Below are 20089 nucleotides of genomic sequence, written 5' to 3' on the forward strand. Positions count from 1 at the left end.
CAGAAAGACAGTGAGGAAGGAGAACAGGGTAGGGAGCACATGGGTGAAGAGAAAGTCTTTACAATAGAAACAGGTGCGCAAAACAGTGCAGAGTCAAAAGCAAGTCATCCGGCTCTGGGAGCGCAGAGAAAATGGGCTTTCACAGTCAAACGTGGAGATCATAATACTATCCAGAGCGCTCAAGGAAGAGGGCTTTGAGTAACATCTTGAATTTCGGGAAGGAGGCGGTCGTTCTGATATGTGGGGGGGTGGCGTTCCATATCTTGGGAGCATTGCCCGCAAAGGATTTGCTGGATGTTTTGTGTTTCTGGGATTTCAGAGGAATGAGTAGGAGCGTATTGGAGCTTCTGAGGTTCCTTGACTGACCGGTCTTTTTGAGCTTGTTGGCCAGATATTCTGGTTTGCCTTTATGCAGGGCTTTGTGAGTGAGGCAGGCTGTGCGGAAGCTCGCTCGTTGGTCAATAGGGAGCCACTTCAGATCCTTAAGAGCCGGGGAGATGTATTCGTATTTCCTAGTTCCCGTGACCATTCTTGCTGCGGCGGGTAAGGGTAGAGGTCAGAGGACCCAGATGTGATTTGGCTGATCCAGTCAGAGTAGCGATGCCATAGTCAATTCTGGAGAGTACCAGAGCCTGAGTGGCCTGTTTCAGGTCTTTCGTGGGGAGGAAGGGTTTCAGTTTGTAGAGGAGTTTCAGGTTCAAGAAAGCACTTTTGGCAGTTTTTGCGGTGTTCTTTCATGTCCAGTTTAGGATCAAGGGTGATCCCTAGGGATTTTACGGAGTTTGTAGGAACAAGAGGAACATTCAGGGCGTTTAAGGCTTTGAGCCATTCTAGTATTTGGGGATTTTCATCTTTGTTCGAGATGAGGAGCACTTCAGTTTTTCCTTCATTGAGTTTGAGGTTGTTGGATGAGAGCCAATGTTGAACTTCAATGAGTGTGCAGTTCAGTCTGTGGATGTCTGCGATCGAAGTGGTTTCCAGGTAGAGTTGTGTATCGTTCGCGTAGAGGTGGAAGGGGATGTTGGACTTCCTTAGAATAGACGTGAGGGGCTCCATGTAGATGTTAAAAAGTTGAGGTGAGAGTACTGACCCTTAAGGCACTCCTCTAGTGATGGGGAGGGGGTCCGATTCGCAGCTTTTAATTTTGATTCTTTGAGTGCGGTTGTTGAGAAAGGAGGAGAACCATTTTAGGACCGTCTTTTCCAGACCTGCTCTCTCCTGGAGAACATTGAGTAGCAGGGCATGATCCACTGTGTCAAATGCAGCCGAAAGGTCTAAGAGGATGAGAAGGCTACATTGGTTGGAGTCGAGCGACATGTGAAGATCGTCCAGGACATTTAGGATTGCGGTTTCTGCACTGCAGCCTTTCCTAAACCCTGATTGGTGTGGGTCGAGTAGATTCGTGATTTCTAGGTGCTGGGAAAGCTGAGACAGCACACATTTTTCCAGAATTTTCGATAGGAGTGGAAGGTTCGAAACTGGTCTGAAGTTGTTCATGTCCTTGTGGTCCAGGCTGTTTTTTTTAGGAGTGGCGTGACTTGACCTATTTTAAGGCAGTCAGGGATGGAGCCCTCGCTCAAAGAGCTGTTGATGATCTTGGCCCAAGTTGGGGCTAGAGTGAGCTTCAGGTCTTTTGTTACTCTCGGGGGAAGCTGATCAAGGGAGTGGGATGAGGGTTTGGCGGTGGCTATGAGATTGCTTATCACTTCAACCTGGTTTGGCCGGAAGGAGGACCAGCGAATGGCTGAGGTTGCTGGCCTGATGTGGGCAGTTGCAGAGGGGTGGCGGAGGGTATAGCGCAGAGTGAGCAATCAATTTTGGCAATTTTTTCGTTGAAAAAGCTGGCAAAGTCTTCACATTGAGATTTGGACGCCACCCTGTTGTCTATCACAGGAATGGAGGTTTGGTTCCTGATGATGTTGAAGAGTTCTTTTGGGCGGTTTTTAGCATTGACTAGAGCGGAGCAGAAGAAGGACGACTTTTTGTTCTTGATATGGTTATAGTTGATTTTACGAGCTGCCTTGAGATGGTCCCGGTTGAAGGAGGTGGGGTTGGTCCTCCAGGATCTTTCCATGGATCGTAGGTGTCTTCTTTCTTTATTGATGTCAGTCGAGAACCAAGACCTGGAGGGGATGCTTCTTGTTTTTTTTAGTTTCCGCGGTGCTAGCTGATCTAGGACGAGCTCCAGGTTGGCTTGATACAGCGAGGTGAGTTCCGTGGTTGAGAGGAGTGCCGTCGAGTTCGGGAGGAGTGAGCTAAGTCCCTCTTCTAGCTTGTCAGGAGGGATTCTCGAAAAAGTTTCTGACCCACTTGGGGGAGGTTTGAGTAGGTGGGAGGGACAGAACCGAATGATTGATATGAAAGAGAATGGCGTGATGGTTCGACTAGTCCACCGGGATGATGTGGTCGATCGAGATTGTCTTTTTATCCGCGATGATTGCATCAAGGATTGCTCCTCTATGGTGGGTTTCCTCTGTGCAGTGCTGGGTCAAATCGTAGTCATGTAGAAGGGAAGTGAGAGATTGGATGAGCGGGTTTTTAGTTACATTCCATCTTAGGTTGAGGTCGCCAAGAATTATTCTGAAGTCGCTATCCAGAGCGGCTTGCGTGATCAGATCCGTCAGCTGAGCACCAAATTCGGAGGAGTTGCCCGGAGGATGGTAGAGGAGAAGGCATTGAAGTGGACAGTGGTTAGGCGAATTGAGGTTGATCGAAAGGCATTCAAAGGAGTTATATATGACGGAGGGAGATTCAGTGATGGAGAGGTCATTTTTGTTGATAATAGCTATTCCGCCCCCTTTGTGTACGGGCCTGTCTTTGTGGATAATTGCGAAACCGTGCGGCACTAGCGTGTCCATGATGGGAAGGGATAGAGTGTTAAGCCAAGTTTCAGTGATGAAGGCTACATCCAGGTCATTCCGTTGCATGTTTGACGGCGGAGCGGCAGATGATGAGCATACAGTTAATCGGGCGGTCAGCATTCGATTTTGGATTGCCAGAAGTAGCTCTGGGTAAGGCGGAGAGATAGGATGGTGGTCTGGCAGCTTTTCGGGGGGGGGGGGGGGCGGATCTCTCCCCACTCCAGTGATGACTTGAATCGAGGCGAAGGGTGAATGGTATTGGGGTTGAGGTTGGGCTGGCTGATTAGGAGGGGATTCGTAGGAGGCGACAAGGGAGCTCACTTCTTGGGGCGAAAGGGAGGGAACATTTCTTCTAGGACTGTCAACTCGTGGCTCAGTCCTGAGTTTGGTGGGAGGAGGTCGGGAGCATGGGGGGGGCCTGGACCCGACTGGAGGCAGAGAGTCAATCCCAATGGGAGGCGGCTGGAGGAGGGGTGGTGCGACGTAATGGGCGGGTGGCCAGAGTTTCTCTAGGGAGGATAGGGTCACGAACTAGAGCTGTTTATAGAGGGGCATATCCATTTTAGGGTTTGAGGAGGATCTTAAGGGCCATCAGAAAATAAACCAAGTAATGGTCTATTTCCGTAGGGCTCATATTGTTCAAATTAAGAATACTGGATAGGTCAGACACATTGCGCAGAGTCTCTGTCCTGTGTAAAAGGGATTTAGATTGAAGGGAAAGCTGGATTCTGCCACACAAAGCTGATTGTTATTATGTACAGGTTTAATAATTTGATGCTTGTAGAAAGTACCTGTGAGACGTAGAGATCCACACGTTAAGAGCAAAAAAAAACTTGTTCCTCTAGGTGGAGCGGTAAAGAAAACCTTTGTGGTGCAGTCCTGGTGATGTTATAAAATATTTTATAGCGCGCTCTATTACTCTCGAGTATCCTGGCGCGGGGGTGTGTGTGAGGAAAGCAGAAGAGGAAGGCGGTAAAAGCATTTAGGTAGATAGGTTAAACAGATGAGTTTTTAGGCCTCTCTTGAAGTGGACAATATTCTGCGTTATGCAGAGGTGGAAAGGAAGTGCATTCCAGGCTCTGGCTACCATAACAGATATAGATTGGCCTCCCAGCCTAGCATACTTGAATCTAGGAAGGGCCATTCTACACTCATTGGCAGATCTGAGGCAGCGATTGGGAACATACATAGAGAAGCGTTTTCTCAGGTACACTGGCCCAAGCTCATGCGTCGCTCTAAAAGAGAGAACCAGCGCTTTAAATAGGATTCACTGTGCCACCGGAAGCCAGTGGAGACTACGCAGGTGAGACCTCCTAGGAATATTAAACAAGAGTCTAGCTACCGCATTTTGGACTACCTGGAGCCGTTTGATCAAATAGGATGGTATGCCAGTAAACAGGGCATTCGCGTAATCCAGCCTGGATAAAATGAGGGCACGCGACACTGTCTCTTTGGCATCTCTTGGGAGAAGAGAAAAAAATCTGCGCAGGGCTTTAAGCGTTCCGAAACAGACACCTGTAAGTTTTTTGATATGGTCATCAAATTTTAAGTTATCTCCAAACCAAACACCGAGGTTCTTAGCTGGGCCACCCATAGATTTGGGGCAGGGAATATCATGTGGCCATAGAAGATCTCTGAAGTTACCGGAGAAGGTTCCATAGAAGAGGACCTCAGATTTATCCTCGTTGCACTTTAGCTGTGCTAGTGCAAGCCAACGGAAAACAGAGGAGAGGCAGTGCTGAACAGCCGACGTATCCAAATTGTCACCTGGCCAGGTAAACAAAAGTTGGGTATCGTCGGCGTAGGCCATAATTTTTGCCCCCAAATGTTCCGCCAAATAAATCAGAGGGGTCAGGCATACGTTAAAAAGCAGGGGGCTGAGTGTAGACCCCTGTGGACCTCCTGTGGAGAGTATCCTAGGCAAAAATGCATGCGGTGGCATCCAGACCTGCTGCGTCCTGTTGGTCAAGAATGACGTCAGCCAATCTAGAGCCAGACCAGGGATGCCAATGGCAGACAGTCTGGAGAGGAGGAGCCCGTGGGGCACCGTATCGAAGGCGGCAGAGAGATCTAACAAAATCAGAACTGCTCTGCCGCCTCCATCCAGGCATTCCCGAATAGCCTCCGATACCTCCACCAAAGCTGTCTCGGTGCTATAGGCGGCCCGGAACCCTGATTGAGCAGGGTGCAAGGCATAAGAATTCTCCACAAAGTTGTCCAGTTGACGAAAAGCCATCTTTTCACAGATTTTCACCAGTGCCGGCAGCAGAGATATAGGCCGGTAGCTTGACGGGGCTGCTGGATCCATCCCGACTATTTTTAGAAGCGGCAATAGTTTAGCCTGCTTCCAGCAAATCGGGACAATCGCCGTAGAAAAAGAGAGGTTAAGAATCTGAGTGACCTCCCCGCATACTGTCTCGGCCATCCCCCCAAACACCCGAGCCGGACATGGATCCGTTGGAGACCCCGACTTCAAGGACTTTAGTACTGCCAGGATATCTGCTTCTGCAGAGGGAGAGAACCACAAACTGATCAGCAGGTTTGGGCACAGGCAGGGAAGACAGCATTGATGAGGACTTATGAGAATCGCAGACAGCGATCAGGTCCTCCTGAATCTTTGCAATTTTCTCGATTAAAAAAAAAAAAAAAAAAAGAAGAAAGCTCTTCCCACCATTGTTTAGAGGAGGGCAACAGGGGTTGTGTGGCACAGGGCGATAAGAAACTCTGTACGATGGAGAAAATTTCTTTACTATTGTTATTCACCTTGGCAATTCTACCTGCATAATACCTGCCCTTTGCTGTCCTAATCGCAGCATAGTAGTCTCTCTGGGCAGCTCGCAAGGTAGTTTTTGCCTCGGGCAGGTACCCTTGTCTCCATACACGTTCGAGTTTTTTGCAGCCTAGTTTCAATTCCCGTTGAGCATGTGAAAACCATGGCTTAGAGGGAGAGAAATGCATTCTGCGGATACGGCCCTGGTTCACGGAGGCTGCCGACCCCTGTTCCACCCATGTGTTGAAGTTCCTTACAGCCTCACCCAATAGGCCAATAGAGGTCTCTCCCGGGAAAGGGTGTCCGCAAGAGTTGCTAGGTTGATCTTCTGGGGGTGAACGTTTGAAAAAGTATCCCCGGCCCCTGTAGTTTTTTCCATGGACCAGGTAAACCTGATCTCCAGGACTGCGCCACGAAGGCTGACTGAGATGCCTTAATCCACCAGTGTCAGGATTTATTCGACATTGCTTCCCTGAATTCTGCACATTGATTTTTCAATACCTATCCTAATTCACCGCTACAATTATGCGGACCGCCACCTGAGGGGCTGTAATCCTGACTTCACCTTGATACAGGTTGTCCCCCCCCCCCCTCACCCCATCTCCCCTTCCTGAGGAAGACCCGCCTACAGAGGATACAAACCACCCTCTATGCGCAAGGGTTGAAATGTCGACAATTTCCCCTAATGAGCCGTACCCTATTTCACCCCATCCCTGCCTCTTTACAGATGACTATACTCATCAAGAATTAGGAAAGTACTTTCTAATCCATGAGAGACAGGCCCGATTGTAAAACTGGTGCTACTGTAAACCACAACCAGTTTACTAAGGACATTATTATGTTTAATTGATTGTTTTAACTACTCTCTGATTTCCTTATACATCTGTTCTATTTTCACAAGCACAACCCTTTTCCACACTGGAGCAACCCTCTTTTCTGTTTTGAAATGTTCTCTAGAGTGATCTGTGATAATAACTGTGAGATTAAACAGTCACTACTGAAGCTATCTATGGTGCGTGTGTGTGTCATTTTGAGGATATACCTAAATGAATTGAGTAACTATTGGGGTACACTTATGATGGCACTTGAATTCTATGTGTACCATGTTCATAGATTTTGACTTAAGGAAGTATACTAGGACCATTGTTTTCTATACAGAGCATTACCCAGGTCCGTGGACTAGTACGGGTCACTCCATTATTTTGTAATGGTCCTCTAGGCGGAGCAACTGATAGCTGCAGATATCCTATATTGTATTGGCATTGAACCAAGGCAATTACCTCGTCTTGCTGTACAGTGAGCTACAGTTACCTAGCCACATCTCAGTAAGTGCTACAACTTTTGTAACTATCTACTAAAAGTTTCTTCCATCCTCGTAATGTAAGAATAAGTCTATGCTGTTTGAAATTGCTTAGTTATGGTCTACAGAGCCCTACTGGAATTCATATCCTGTTACATCCAATTAATTAAACATTCAGATTTTAAAAAAATCCTTTTATGTTGGGCTCAACAGCCAATGGGTTCAAGATATGTATGGCTAGGTGAAATGCTGATGGTAACTGAAATAACCTTCAGGGATGTCTTCCTTTCGTCTCTCTCATATCCCAACTGATATTTATAACAGATGACTCCCTGTCTTGTTGGGGAGTGCACCTTGGGGAATTTGACTTTTTAGTCATCCCTTGCCCCTAGTGTGCAACGGCAGTCTGGACACCCGCAGGTCAGTCTGAGGGCAGCATTCCCTTATACAATAGCTCCCAGATTTCAAATGTAGCTATTTTTGAGGGACATTAAAGCATTAGCATCAGAGGGCACAACCCAGAACCAATGATGAGAGAGTAGAGAGGAACTGATTATGTGCACAGAAGGAGCAATAGGGCTCATGATTGCCCCAGTGTTCACTCTTTTTCTCTTCCTTTGCCATAATCTCCCTCCAGAGGCCTGCACATACGTGACAATTGTATCTGATGTTCCTGTACTCACTCCAGCCAAAGTCAAGACAGCGTCCCAGTTAAAGAACCAAGTATGCCACTTGCTTACCACAAATTGTAGTTTTACCATTACTGATTATGACAACTTCAGGCTTGGGTAGGTACCCCAGGCTGGCCAGGAATCTTTATCACAAGGATGATCTAACCATCATACGTTTTATTATGTTCAATTGGTGCCCTTGGTCTCTTTCTACGGCCACCCCTACCACAGGCCAACATAACCCCAGCCCTGTGTAACAAATGTTTTTGCACCTTAACTCTTTCTCATCTCATCCTAACTCAAAATCGCTTCACACCCCTTTCTGACTTGAATCAATTGAATTGGCAAATGGGAAGGAGGCTTTGGGAGGGAGATGCACCAGATTCAAATATTCAAGCTTTGACTGCTATTCTGGCAAGCCTGTAACAAGACATGGATGGCTATTGGTAGGCACGATTTCAACACTGATCCATAAATGTAATCCAACAGTTATTATGATATGCTGGAATATAGCAGGTTTAGCCTCCGAAATAAGTAATAAGGACTGGATAGGCTTCATTAATAAGTATGAAGTTATCTTGCTAGAAGAAATTTGGGCACAAGATCTGATAACCTGGGAAGACTATTCTGGTTGCTCTCTGCCCGCAGTCTTCAGGTAGAGCTAGGGAACGTATGACTACCGTATTTACGATTTTGTTGCAATGCAAGGCTATTGAGGTCCCATTATCCCACCCAGGAATTACTTTTCTTTGCATTGTCTAGTCTAGACATTTTATTTTTTTCCCTCATAAACTTCTAGGATAACCCGTGTAGTACAGACATACTTTTTAAAGTCATTAAAATTTTAAGCGAAAGAGCGTCAGCCAGCCTGCGCTGTGTTAACTTGGTCTTTGAGGAAGATTGTAATGCTGAACTTAGATCCAGAGTAATGTTCCTGGACCTCTCTTATGGGGAACGTAAGAAACTAAGATGCTCGTCCATGAATACTTGAGAGGATGGACCTTAGATATTTGTTCAGTTTTAATTTATGTAATGTAGCTGAAAATTGTGGGAAGGCAGACAATATAATCCCGCCACACACAGGGCAGGGATGTAGGACTATAATTGATTACATTTTATTTCTTGCTCTTTATCTTGATTTGCCAACATCGGGCTGTCCATGACCCCAATCTTTTAACATTAAACCTGTGTGATAAAAAAGGGAAGACTCCTAAGGAGGGAGTTACTGGCATAGTATCTATGCAGTAGAACCTCAGGGTAAGAAGGAAGTCTCCAAATATCCAACTATTTTTTAAAAACATTAGTGGCAACATATCCTCAGTCAATGACTAGTTAGCATTTGATGATAAATTTGGGTATTTGATTATTCAAGCCTTTGCTAATGTGGGACAACTTTTTAAGAATGCCTTATTAGCCTTGGTTAGAAACCAGAACCAACCAGCCTAACTGGTTTGATAACACCTGTAGGAAAGCCAATAGAACCCAATTCTAGGGATCAAGAAGTCATCCGTAGATTTAGAACCAACTATAAACTTTCCTCAAAAACCGAAAGATGGCACTTAAAGAAGACGTTCAAAAGCTTGTTTACCCCTTGCTCCTTGAAGGGCACCTGTATGCTTTGGAAAATTGTTAACTCGCCCAAATTAAACACGGAGGAGACCTTTGGCCCAGGTATGAACATTATCGCTGAGTTTTGGGTAGAACAATCTAAATCTATCTACCATTTGGTGGGATGTATGCTGTCTGACATTGGGAAGGCCCAGGGCCCTGAAGGGTTCCTATGATATTTATACATCTAATTTAGAATGTTGGGTCCCTGCTGTCACTAATGCCGTAAATTCAACTTGTGCCACAAACGTACAGTTCTTTTGGCACTCTGCTCTCATAGTTCCTGTGTTTAAAAAGGTAATGTGCAAGACCCAGCCTGCTAAAGACCAATTTCCTTTTATTAATTCTGTGGTCAGTCTGGTCGGCCAGATATTTTTTTACAGAATAATAAAACGGGCAGACGAGACAAATGTGTTTTTTTAGGTACTATACAAGTTTAGAACTGGCTTGGATATTCCTGAGGAAAATCTCATCCTCCAGTTGATAGTTGGCAGATATACACTGGCTAAGCGGGATGTGTTGTTCCAATCATTTAAGGACCTTGGCAATGCTTTCTATCAATCCAAGCTCAGGGCTAGCCTATCAAGGATGAGCAGGAACAAGGTTCTAATTCATTTTCAATGCACTTTACATAATGAGGTTACGGCATTCGTAACACTTGTTTCAGGAGGAAAGTACCAATGTATTTGCATTGGAGCGGTGAGTTAGAAAGGGTGCATTCTTGTACCAGCATTATTTTTATTGTCTATAATCTTAATGTCTTTTAAATTTCGCAGTGCAAGGACATGCCAATGATGCGCTCAAGACCAGTTCATGTTTTAATGGATGCTGCTGATGTTGATTTAATGTCCAGAGCACCAAATGCCCTGCAAGGACTGATTGACTCTTTTTTTGAAACTTTTATGGATAGCTTGGATCTAGGAATTAACATCAGTAAAACACACTATATGGTATGCAGTAGTCCCAATAGTTAGACCAGTCCTATTCTTATCAAGGGTGAGAACGTTGGCAAGGTGGCCCGTTTTCCCTACTTGGTTATTAATTTTGATTCTCTCAGCTCATTGCCTATCGAAAAGGTGTTTGAGTTTTAACCAAGCTGTAGGCCTAGAGCATTGGGAATAAACCTGTCCTGCCCGATTCCAGATATTTATAATCATGAATGCATCCAGATTTTAACATATGCGGCAATTTGGGGTTACCGTAGTACACATAGCTTGCAGATAAAAGAAAAATGCTTTTGTAGACTGCTTTTTGGGTTACCACCCAGTAGTCCATGTTTCTTCTTGCACAAAAAACTAGAAACTATTATACAGTGTGGAGGATAGTGTGAAATTGGCACCAATCCAATTATGTTTTTCTATATGATCCAACTCCCATGCCTCCTTAAGTCGCCTTATCATAAATGATTGTCTAGCTGTATCCAGCTTGTCTACCCTGGATATAGTATATTAAATCATTAGCTGACTCTAGGAAGTCCTGAACTATGTGGTAGCCCTCCTAAGATACTACTGGGGGTATAGTTTAAAGACCAATTTAGTGCCTATGCTACACTATGGGCCTGATTCTGATGCAGTTAGGAAATCTTCCTGATCGAATCGGTTTGGAAATGGTTTCCGACCGACTCTGATCGGAAGAGTCCGACCGAGTATGATGCATCCGGATGCTTCCAGATACGATTTGGTTGGACTCCTATTGACTTCTATGGGAGCCTATGTTCCTAACCGCATCGTAATCTGGCCCTCAGTCGGGAAGACACGTTCCCTATCCGATGTGGAAGGAGCAAATGCTGTTAGGAGGCCTCCCTAACCGCATCGTAATCGGGTCCTTGGTGGGAATGCTTTTCTAACCCCATCCGAATCGGGCCCTAAGTAGGGAGATGTATGACTGTTTTTTGCGGTCCCTGACGGGAAATGTGTCTGTTTGCGGCTGCAAAATAAGTCTGCCTTATGTAGAAATCCTATTCTGTGAGTCAGTAACCTATTACTGACTTGTAAAATAGGATGGGCATGCCAAGGACAACCTTCTGAACAGCGAGTCATACTACAATGTACGATTGTTTTGCGACCGCAATTGTGGTTGCAAAACACTCGCAGTTTACCACCCATTTCAAAAAGATGGTAAGCCACTGGCAAACAGAAAGGGACACCCTTCCCCTTTGTGACAGGCAGCAAAAATATTTTTTATGAGCCGGCGGTGGCCCCAGGGACCACTGACTGCTCTTACAAAATGAAATCAAATGTTTAATTTTTCTTTTTTAAATTCATCCTGTTTTCTTTAAGGAAAACAGGCTGCATTTTCTTTCTAAAAACTGCTTTATTTAAAAAGCTGTCACAGACATGGTGGTCTGCTGACCGCAGCAGGCTACCATCGCTGGAAGTGGTAGCCATTTCCAATGGGTCACAAATTATGAGCGGTCTTATGGATATTAATGAGGCAAGCAATCTGCCAAACCATTTGGAGTCGGAAACAGTGTGTGAGACACTGTTGTACATTCCATTTTGCGAGTCGCAAATCAACGCACTTATTCGTGGCAATGTTGTATGCTTATTCATAAACCTAAGTCCACAAGAAACAAATTTAGAGATGTTCATGTTTTATGTCCACAAAGTTGAAATAAGGTTGTGTACAGGGCCTGTGGGATATTTGATTCTATTAATGCAATCATTTTATTACAGCTTGGTTTGCCCCTCTCCTGTCTGTGTCGGGTGCCCTGCAACACAATGTTTGGATCACAGCATCAGATGGTAAGTTTTCAGAGCTACATGACAAATCTCATACTAAGCAACCATGGTGATTGATTCTTTGTCTAGGCCCTTTTTAGCTGCATGGGATTGTACAATTCAGGGGTCAAAGCAAAGAGGTACTAATCCTAGGCATTGTTAAGTACATCTCCGTTGAACAGGGTTCTCTATTGATTCCTTTTTCCAGCATCCGGCACTCTGATCTTTAAAGTTTATGGAGATACATTTGAAACTAAAATATACTAACTCTATAGTGAAAGTTATTTTGTCCTACTGAGTTTCGGCGAGAATACTCATCTGAAGGAACAGTCAAAGTGGTTAAAATCTCATTCTTGGTTTGTTTTAGTATTCACTTGCGAAACCACCTTTCTACCTAGCATAAAATATACTTCAATTTTCTTTGTTTAAATACTTTTATTTCTTTATAGGTTTGCATAGTGCGCACAGCTACTACAGAGTAGCTGGTAGCGATAGGAGTAAGCATAAGATTCAATTGAATGGGGGCGTGGCCAAGTCACCTACCAAGATAGCCACGCGGCACTGAAGCTCTGCCCGACGGCCCAGTAACGATCCGACTATCTCGGCGAAGTGATCCTGACCGACTGTCGAAATGCAGGGAATCTATCTCCTGCACGTCTGTGCTCCTGCTGTCCACATTTCAGCCCTCTGAGCGGTCTGTAACTACTGAAAATGCCACCTGTGACTCGGAGGGAGGAGCTGACTGCGGCCTAGTGCTCGGCTGCCCGAAATTCTTGTCCGGCTGACATAGAGGCTACGATGCCAGCGGCCAGCATTGCCCTGCCTACGTCATCTCTGATCTGCCCCGGACTCGCGGTGAGTGCATTGCCGCCATCTCCCTGTACATCTGCGCCCCCATTCCCGCCGTGGTGTCCCCCTCTCACAGAATTCCTCGGGGTGGTGCACGATGCGGCACTCCTGTAATCCTCCGGAGGCGACAAGGGCCCCGGTGGTGTTACGGAGGCAGCCGCCCGGCTGCGCGTTGCGGCAGAGTGTGGGCGGAGACATCGGGCGGCCTCAGTACATGATCGGCCACAGCGTCTGTAGCGCAACATAATCGGCGAGGTCTCCCCAGCACGCTACCCCACGGACTTAGCCTCCCACAGCGTCACCTAACGGCAGCACAAGCTAGTGTGTACTTTTTGCCCCCAGAAACCTCCAGCCCTGCACGACTCATTCTCCAGCTCCGTGCGGAGGCCTAGGTGAGCCTCCCTCGCCTTGGGCCTTCATCGGAACAGGCCCCTTCACCCGACATCCAGGATCCCCCTGCAGCCACCTTGCTGCCCGGATTCGGCTACTGCTGCCCTCTTGCCCCATTGCACCAACTGTGGCACACTGAGCCATCAAGAACCGTGGTTACCGAACATCTCTTCACCCTATTGTCCAACTCTGTGCCTGGGGTCATTGCTACACTGGGAGCTGGCCGCACCGCTATGGGCAAAAAGGACCCCAAGCAACGACTACTCACCTTCCCGGCTGTTGCAGACGGGGCACATGACAAGAGCGCCATCAGGGCGGACAGGCTTCCTCAGTCGTGCCGGACACAGGCTTCTCTAACCCAGACTTGCTTAACGAACTCAGGGCTGGCTTCAAGTCGCTTGACCACAGGTTTGACACACTGGAAAAACGCCTGAACGCATTTGGGGCCAAATTGGAGGTATATGACCACTGATTGGACAATGTAGATGGCCGAATATCAGACTTCGAGGACGGGGCTGCGCAATCAACAAAAAGGCTGGAGCGCATGGAAAAGATTTTGAAAGAAGTTGCTATAGAGAATGAGGACTTGGAAGCTTGCAGCCGCCGCAACAATCTCCGCATTACTGGGGTTCTGGAGTCTACCAACACTGGAAAAATGGACACCTTTGTTGAGACCTTACGGTTTGACATTTTTAGAAAGGATGCATTTACCCCCGGGTTTGTGGTGGAAAGAGCGCACCGATCGCTGGGCCCACGCCCCAACCCCGGCTGCCCGCCTAGACCTATAATAGCACGCCTTATAAATTTCCAGGACAGAGACACTGCTCAAAGACTTGCCAGGGAGCATGGCAAACTGACCTGGCAAGTTAACACCGTGTCACTCTATCTGGATTTCACTTTCATGGTCCCGGAGGCCTGTCGCAAGTGCACGGGGATCAAGGCGATGCTTCGAAACCTGGGCCTCCGATATGGAATACTATATCCGGCCCGCCTTAGAGTGGACATCAACAGGCGCCCTCGTTTTTTCGAGACTCTGAGTGAGGCGCAAGCTTTCTGCGCCTCATACAAGACCTCTAACTCCCAGCGGAGTGAAGACTGTAGCGGCCTCTCCCTGATCCACAGTGGCTCTGCGGCTAGTATGGATTTTTCTCAAATGGTTAATCCTGGTGGTTTTTTGCCTGGTTCCCTGCACCTGCTGCATTCATATATTGAGATATTAGTCATTGACGCATGTAGCTATGATAACTGAGATAGTATGAGAACTGTTCTATTATAATGTTTCGTTATTGCTGGGCTTTGCCGAAGCGTTGCCTCCCCCCTAGGTGCGTAGCACACAATTGTTATTAACGATATTAATGCATCAGGAAATGTTCATATCCTTTCAAGTGAGAAGTTCACAAGATGCATTGGAAGCTTGGTTAATGGGTTCTTCACCTTGCATGTGGATTCGCAAGGTTGGGTGGAGGGTGGGGGGAGGGGGGGGGGGAGGGTTTGCTTTATTAGTTGTCATTGCATTACCGGTTCCATACACGATATTCACTTCATCGTAATAATTTCAGGTTTTTTTACATTATGGCACAACAGGCCCGGTTCCTGAATTAGTCGATCATTCAAACCTAGTCCTCATGACCTGGAACGCTCGGGTCTTAATAACCCTAAGAAACTTAAACATGTCCTACACTACTTGCAGCGGCACAAAGTTGACATCACCTTCCTACAGGAAATGCATTTATCGAAGTCTGACTCCACGCACTACTCCTCCAGTTGGGGATCACACAGCTATTTTTTCAATTATAGCACATATACACGGGGCGCTGCAATCTTAATTCATAAGCAACTTGAATTCTCACGGACTCATTCCCAGGCAAATCGGGAAGGATGATACATCATAGTAGTGGAAATCTGATGGGCCACTTGATCATGTTGTTGTGTGTCCATGCCCCAAATATCGACAGTTTGGACTTTTTCCCTCTCACACGCTGGGGTTCAGGCAACTGGGTGGTGATTTCAATTTACTTATGGACTGCACATTTGACTGCTCTTCTAGCGCAGCAGACTCTAAGCCTAGGTCCCGATGGGTATTGTTAGAAACATGCGCAACATTTCAACTTACTGATGTGTAGCGATTGCGCTACATGATGAATCCAGTATACACATTATTCAGCCCCAAACAATACCTGAACCAGATTAGATTTTTGTCTGCTGTCCCCTGGCCTCATTCCCTGGCACACCACAAGCACGACTCTGCCCAGGTCATATTCTGATCACGCACCTGTCATGCTCAAACTCCGGATCCCCAGGCCCGAGGGGCAGATTACCTGGCAGTGCCCTAAACGATGAGTTGTTAGACTCGGAACTCAGGGAAGCAATTGAAGACTACTTTGATCTCAATACAGGCTCAGTAGATACCTGGGCAATGCTATTGGATGCTTTCAAAGCATACAGTAGGGGAGTCGTAATAGCCAAGCACGGGGGTCCTGAGGGACTTACGGAAAACTCTTGCCAACATTGAACAGCAGCTAGTTGCTCTAGGTGCCTCGATGCAAAGCTTGTCAGACACCTCCGAGGAGGAGCGGCAGCGGTTATCGCTACTGTTAGAATTTTGCCAAGCAGCGGTCAGGGAAGCACACTACCTCAGCAAGTACGTAACAGCACGTCGCTATAGTGAGGGCGAGCTGCCTGGGCCCACACTGGCGCAGCTGCTCAGACCCCAGTACTCTGCAGCACACATTACTGAGCTCCGCGCTGCTACAGGGGCCACATTAACAGACACCGCTGACATTCGGGACAAATTCTTGTCCTATTATAAGCTATTATACACTTCCACGCAGGATTGCTCTCCCGCGGAGCGCGAGTGGTATTTTGAAGAAATCGCATTAGTGTATTTGGACAAATACATGCAAGATTTCCTCACTGAACCTTTCTCTCAGGACGAAATATCTGATGCAATTGATGCACTTAATGGTTCTACTGCCCCTGGCCTCAATGGGTTTATAAACTGTATAAGGACATCTTAGCCCCTAGGCTCATTGAGGTCTACCATGAGGCTCTAGAATGGAACCAATTACTTCCTACGCTACGGGAAGCAGCAATCGTCTTACTACCAAAACCAGGCAAGGACCCTCTGCACTGTGGCTCGTATAAACCTCTCTCTCTAATAAACTTCGATTATAAAATACTAGCAAAGACGATCGCGATCCGTCTCGCATTACTGTTGGACAAAATAATCTCCCTTCCCACTCGGGTTTTGTGCCCGAACTGATCCACGTCTCTGAGCCTACGTACTCTTTTTGCTGTCCTCCATAGACTCAACCCCGATGTCCCAGCCGCAGCTGTCCTGCTGTACGCGGAAAAGGCATTTGATTTTCTGGAGTGGCCGTTCCTTTGGACAGTAATGAGAAGGGTGGGCATGCCCTTCGGGTTCATTAGGCTTACAGCACTGATGTACTCCGCCCCTACCGCCAGACTGCGCTTAAACGGCACGCCTTCTCGCTCCTTCACATTGTCCAGTGGCACAAGGCAAGGCTGCCCCCTGTGCCCCCTGCTTTTCATACTTGCCATGGACCCATTGGTCCGGCACTTTCAGAAACGCTATCTACACAGGGGAATCCAATTTAATACAGGACCATTATTGGTGTCCCTATATGCGGACAATATTATTTTATATGTTCGGGACCTTCGACACAAATTAGACCTGCTCATTTGTGAGATTATTAGATTTGGTGGCTTCTCGGGCCTCTGCATAAATTGGCACAAATCTGTGATATTTCCCCTCACTCGGGGTACGGACATATGGGAAGCTGAGTTCCCTCTGACATGGTGCACTGAATCGGTTAAGTATCTGGGAATTTACATACACTTGAACACCGCTGAGATCATTCTATCTAACTACGGAATAGCGATGCACTCGCTGGAGAAACAAGTGGATCGATGTCTCAGACTCCCACTTTCGCTCGCCGGCCGTATCACCCTGATTAAAATGATTGTACTTCTCAAATTTCTTTATTTTTTCAACAATATACCAATCTTGCTCCTGAATCACTTTTTCCACTCCACAAACACACATCTCATCTGGCTTACGTGGGGGTCAAACGCCCCGGGGTAAGATGGGAGGTCATGACACTCCCTTATCACAGGGGTGGCATCGGGGTACCCAATCTACAATTGTAATACCTAGTAGCCCAATGCAGTTATGCACACGCTTGATTTCACCACGACGCTAGGATCCTGTATCTGTGACCTGAGGCTGACTTACTCCTGCCAGACGCTCTGAACACAGTATTGACCCTGGGGTTCCCTCGTGACTCCCGGGATATCCAGACAGTCTCCACAACCAGCTGGGCATGGCTCAAATTGGTAAGGCAGATGGGATCACCGACTTTCTACTATCCGAGCCTACCGCTTCCCAATCAATGCTGGTTCACCATTACTGGGGGGAGAGTTGTTCAACGTACCTTGACCCGGTTTGGCATATCCACCGTGGGGACCTTTATGTCCACGGTCATGCCTTATCTGCATCAGACACTGATGCATTCCCTGACTCATGGATACATTTGTACTCACCCACATCCGTTCCAATTTATGTGCCAAGGTCCCTGGGTTTCCCGTGGAACCCAGCCCGTTTATGCCGATGTCCACTGTAATAGAAAGCGAAATGTGCACTCGCCTAATCTCCAAATTGTACAGGTCATGCACAGCAGAGGTCCCGCTCAACGACTCCGCAGTCTGAGCTGCATGGGAGGCAGACTTAGGACATCCTATCACCGATGACCAGTGGGGAGCCTGTTGCCAACAGATTAAGTCAATTTCTCTGAACAGTCGCCATAAACTCCTCCATTTTAAATTCCTTAGGAGAATATACATCACACCAGAGAAAGCACACAGAATAGACGCGGACAGACCACACTCCTGCCTGAAATGCAAATTCCCGCATGCAGACTTTGCACACCTCACTTTGACATGCAGCGTTGCTCAGTGACACTGTAGAGTTACTTTTCATCTAAAAGAAGCTGTAGAGCAAGAATTGCCATAAAAAGAGCCCTACGTGATCGAGTGTGGTTCCCACGACTAGATGAGCGAGTTGAGAAGGAGTTGAAAATGTGCCACATTTGCAATTGCTTGTCTCCTAAGGTGGTACAAAAGGGGGTGGTGATGGACAGAGGTGCTCGTTCCATCAGCACCCACTTTTGTACTGCTTTATTCGCCATAAGTTGGCAGGGTATGCTCAGACGTGAGTCCCTTGCTCACTTTGCCACTGGATTCAAGCAAGCCGGGCTGAAGGCGGCTGAAATGCCAGAAACTGGTCCTCGGAAGCTTGTTTCCGGTCCAGGGAAGGCATGGCTTGGCAGTTCAGGCTGGACTGTTCCCATGAGGCACAGGGTCAGACTGATTTGCATATGGCCGTGTCTGAACTGGGGTGGCAGAGTGGGCTAAAGAACGGTGATGGAGTAAACCCAGATCTGTTGACTGGGTGTGAGTGTTTGATTGGTTCAGATGCTCCGTCCATCACCACCCCCTTTTGTACCGCTGTCTCCTAAGGTGACACAACACCCAGTGATATTGTCTGACCTCCCACTCATGCCTGGGAGAAAGTTAGTTGCCTTTTTTGGACCTTAAGGAAATGGATGCCATCTCATTGTAGTCATTGAAGAATATTAGTGTTTTTATTTGGTGGAAGGCCTGTCTACAACAACCTATGACAAGATCATAGAACAACTTGATTACATATATGCAACATGGGGCATTCCAGAATCCTCAAATCTGACAATGGCCCACCCTTCATCAGAAAAGAGTACAAAGAGTTTCTTGTCTGACTCAACGTCAAACACCAATAGAGAGTATATCTCTGTGGACCCAAGCCAATGATGTAGTTAAACGATTTGTGGGCACTCTCAAGAGTCATCCAGCGAGCGTCCATGGATGGACTTGAGCTTAACCAAGCCATGTACCAGGCCCTCTGGGCCTATCAATCAACTCCTCACTCCACAACTGGTGAGAGTCCAACCACGTCGCTATTATGGAGAGCCATCAGAACAAACTACCTCAATGGACCTCGGATCGATCAGGGAATAGTGACCAAGTTTGAGACACCAATGCAATTCGGATAATGAAAACGTATACAGATCAGCCTCCTCATGTCCAGAAGACCATCCTCGACAAAGGAGACTTGGCATTGGTTAAACTGAAACGAAGACTGACAACAGGCACTCTATTTGCTGATCTCTATAGGTTGTGGCGCGCAAGAGATGTATGTCAGTCATTGGGTACGTTGCAGGGTGTGGCTAGTGTTCAGTAGGAGCTTATGCACTGTACATAAGTGTATGCTGTGGCTGGGGAGGATGCTACAGTGTCCACAAAACCTTTGAGAATGGAAGCAGAGCAACCAGAAATTAATACTGAATTTCCTGCAGGAATTCACGATAAAGCTCATAAAAACGACTTTGCATGGCTCGAAATTCACACAAATTTAGCCTTTTGTCTGTAACCTCACATGAAAGCAGTTGAGTTTAGCCCACAAGATTGGTTTCAAGTGCAACACTGCTTCTCAGTGTTGGGTCTGTCAGTCATTGTGTACGTTCAACAGCCTCTAGGGATCTGCTACAGGAGCAAAAAAATGATGAGCATTGGCTTTACAAATATCTCCCCGACTGGCAGGCTAGAAAAAAAACAAGCATTGTCCGATCCAGTATGCCTGGCTTTAATGTACCAACACATGTAAACAAAGTTATGTAAAGGGTCCATTTGTGCAAGTCTGTTTGCATGTTTTAGCACTTTAAAACTAGACCTATTGGCTTTGTCAGTACCTATTCCATATGAAGTCATCTCTGCTCAGAGACCAAAACTAGATAGTTCCATCTAGTGCTTGAGCCCCCCCACTCCCCTTTTCATTAGTCCATACTTTCTTTGACTCTTGGCATCTC

General features: G+C 46.8%; 1 protein-coding gene across 1 annotated transcript in view; it reads left to right on the plus strand.

The window, feature by feature from the left end:
- The window catches only part of PDXDC1 (pyridoxal dependent decarboxylase domain containing 1), a 435979-nt gene that overhangs the window by 173167 nt on the left and 242723 nt on the right, over positions 1-20089 (plus strand). Inside the window, exon 7 of the mRNA XM_086941443.1 lies at positions 11886-11954. Coding sequence (XP_086797569.1) covers positions 11886-11954 — 69 coding nt within the window. The remainder of the gene's footprint in view (positions 1-11885; positions 11955-20089) is intronic.

Source organism: Lissotriton vulgaris, chromosome 10, assembly GCF_964263255.1.
Source record: "Lissotriton vulgaris chromosome 10, aLisVul1.2, whole genome shotgun sequence".
Taxonomy (NCBI): Eukaryota; Metazoa; Chordata; class Amphibia; order Caudata; family Salamandridae; genus Lissotriton; species Lissotriton vulgaris.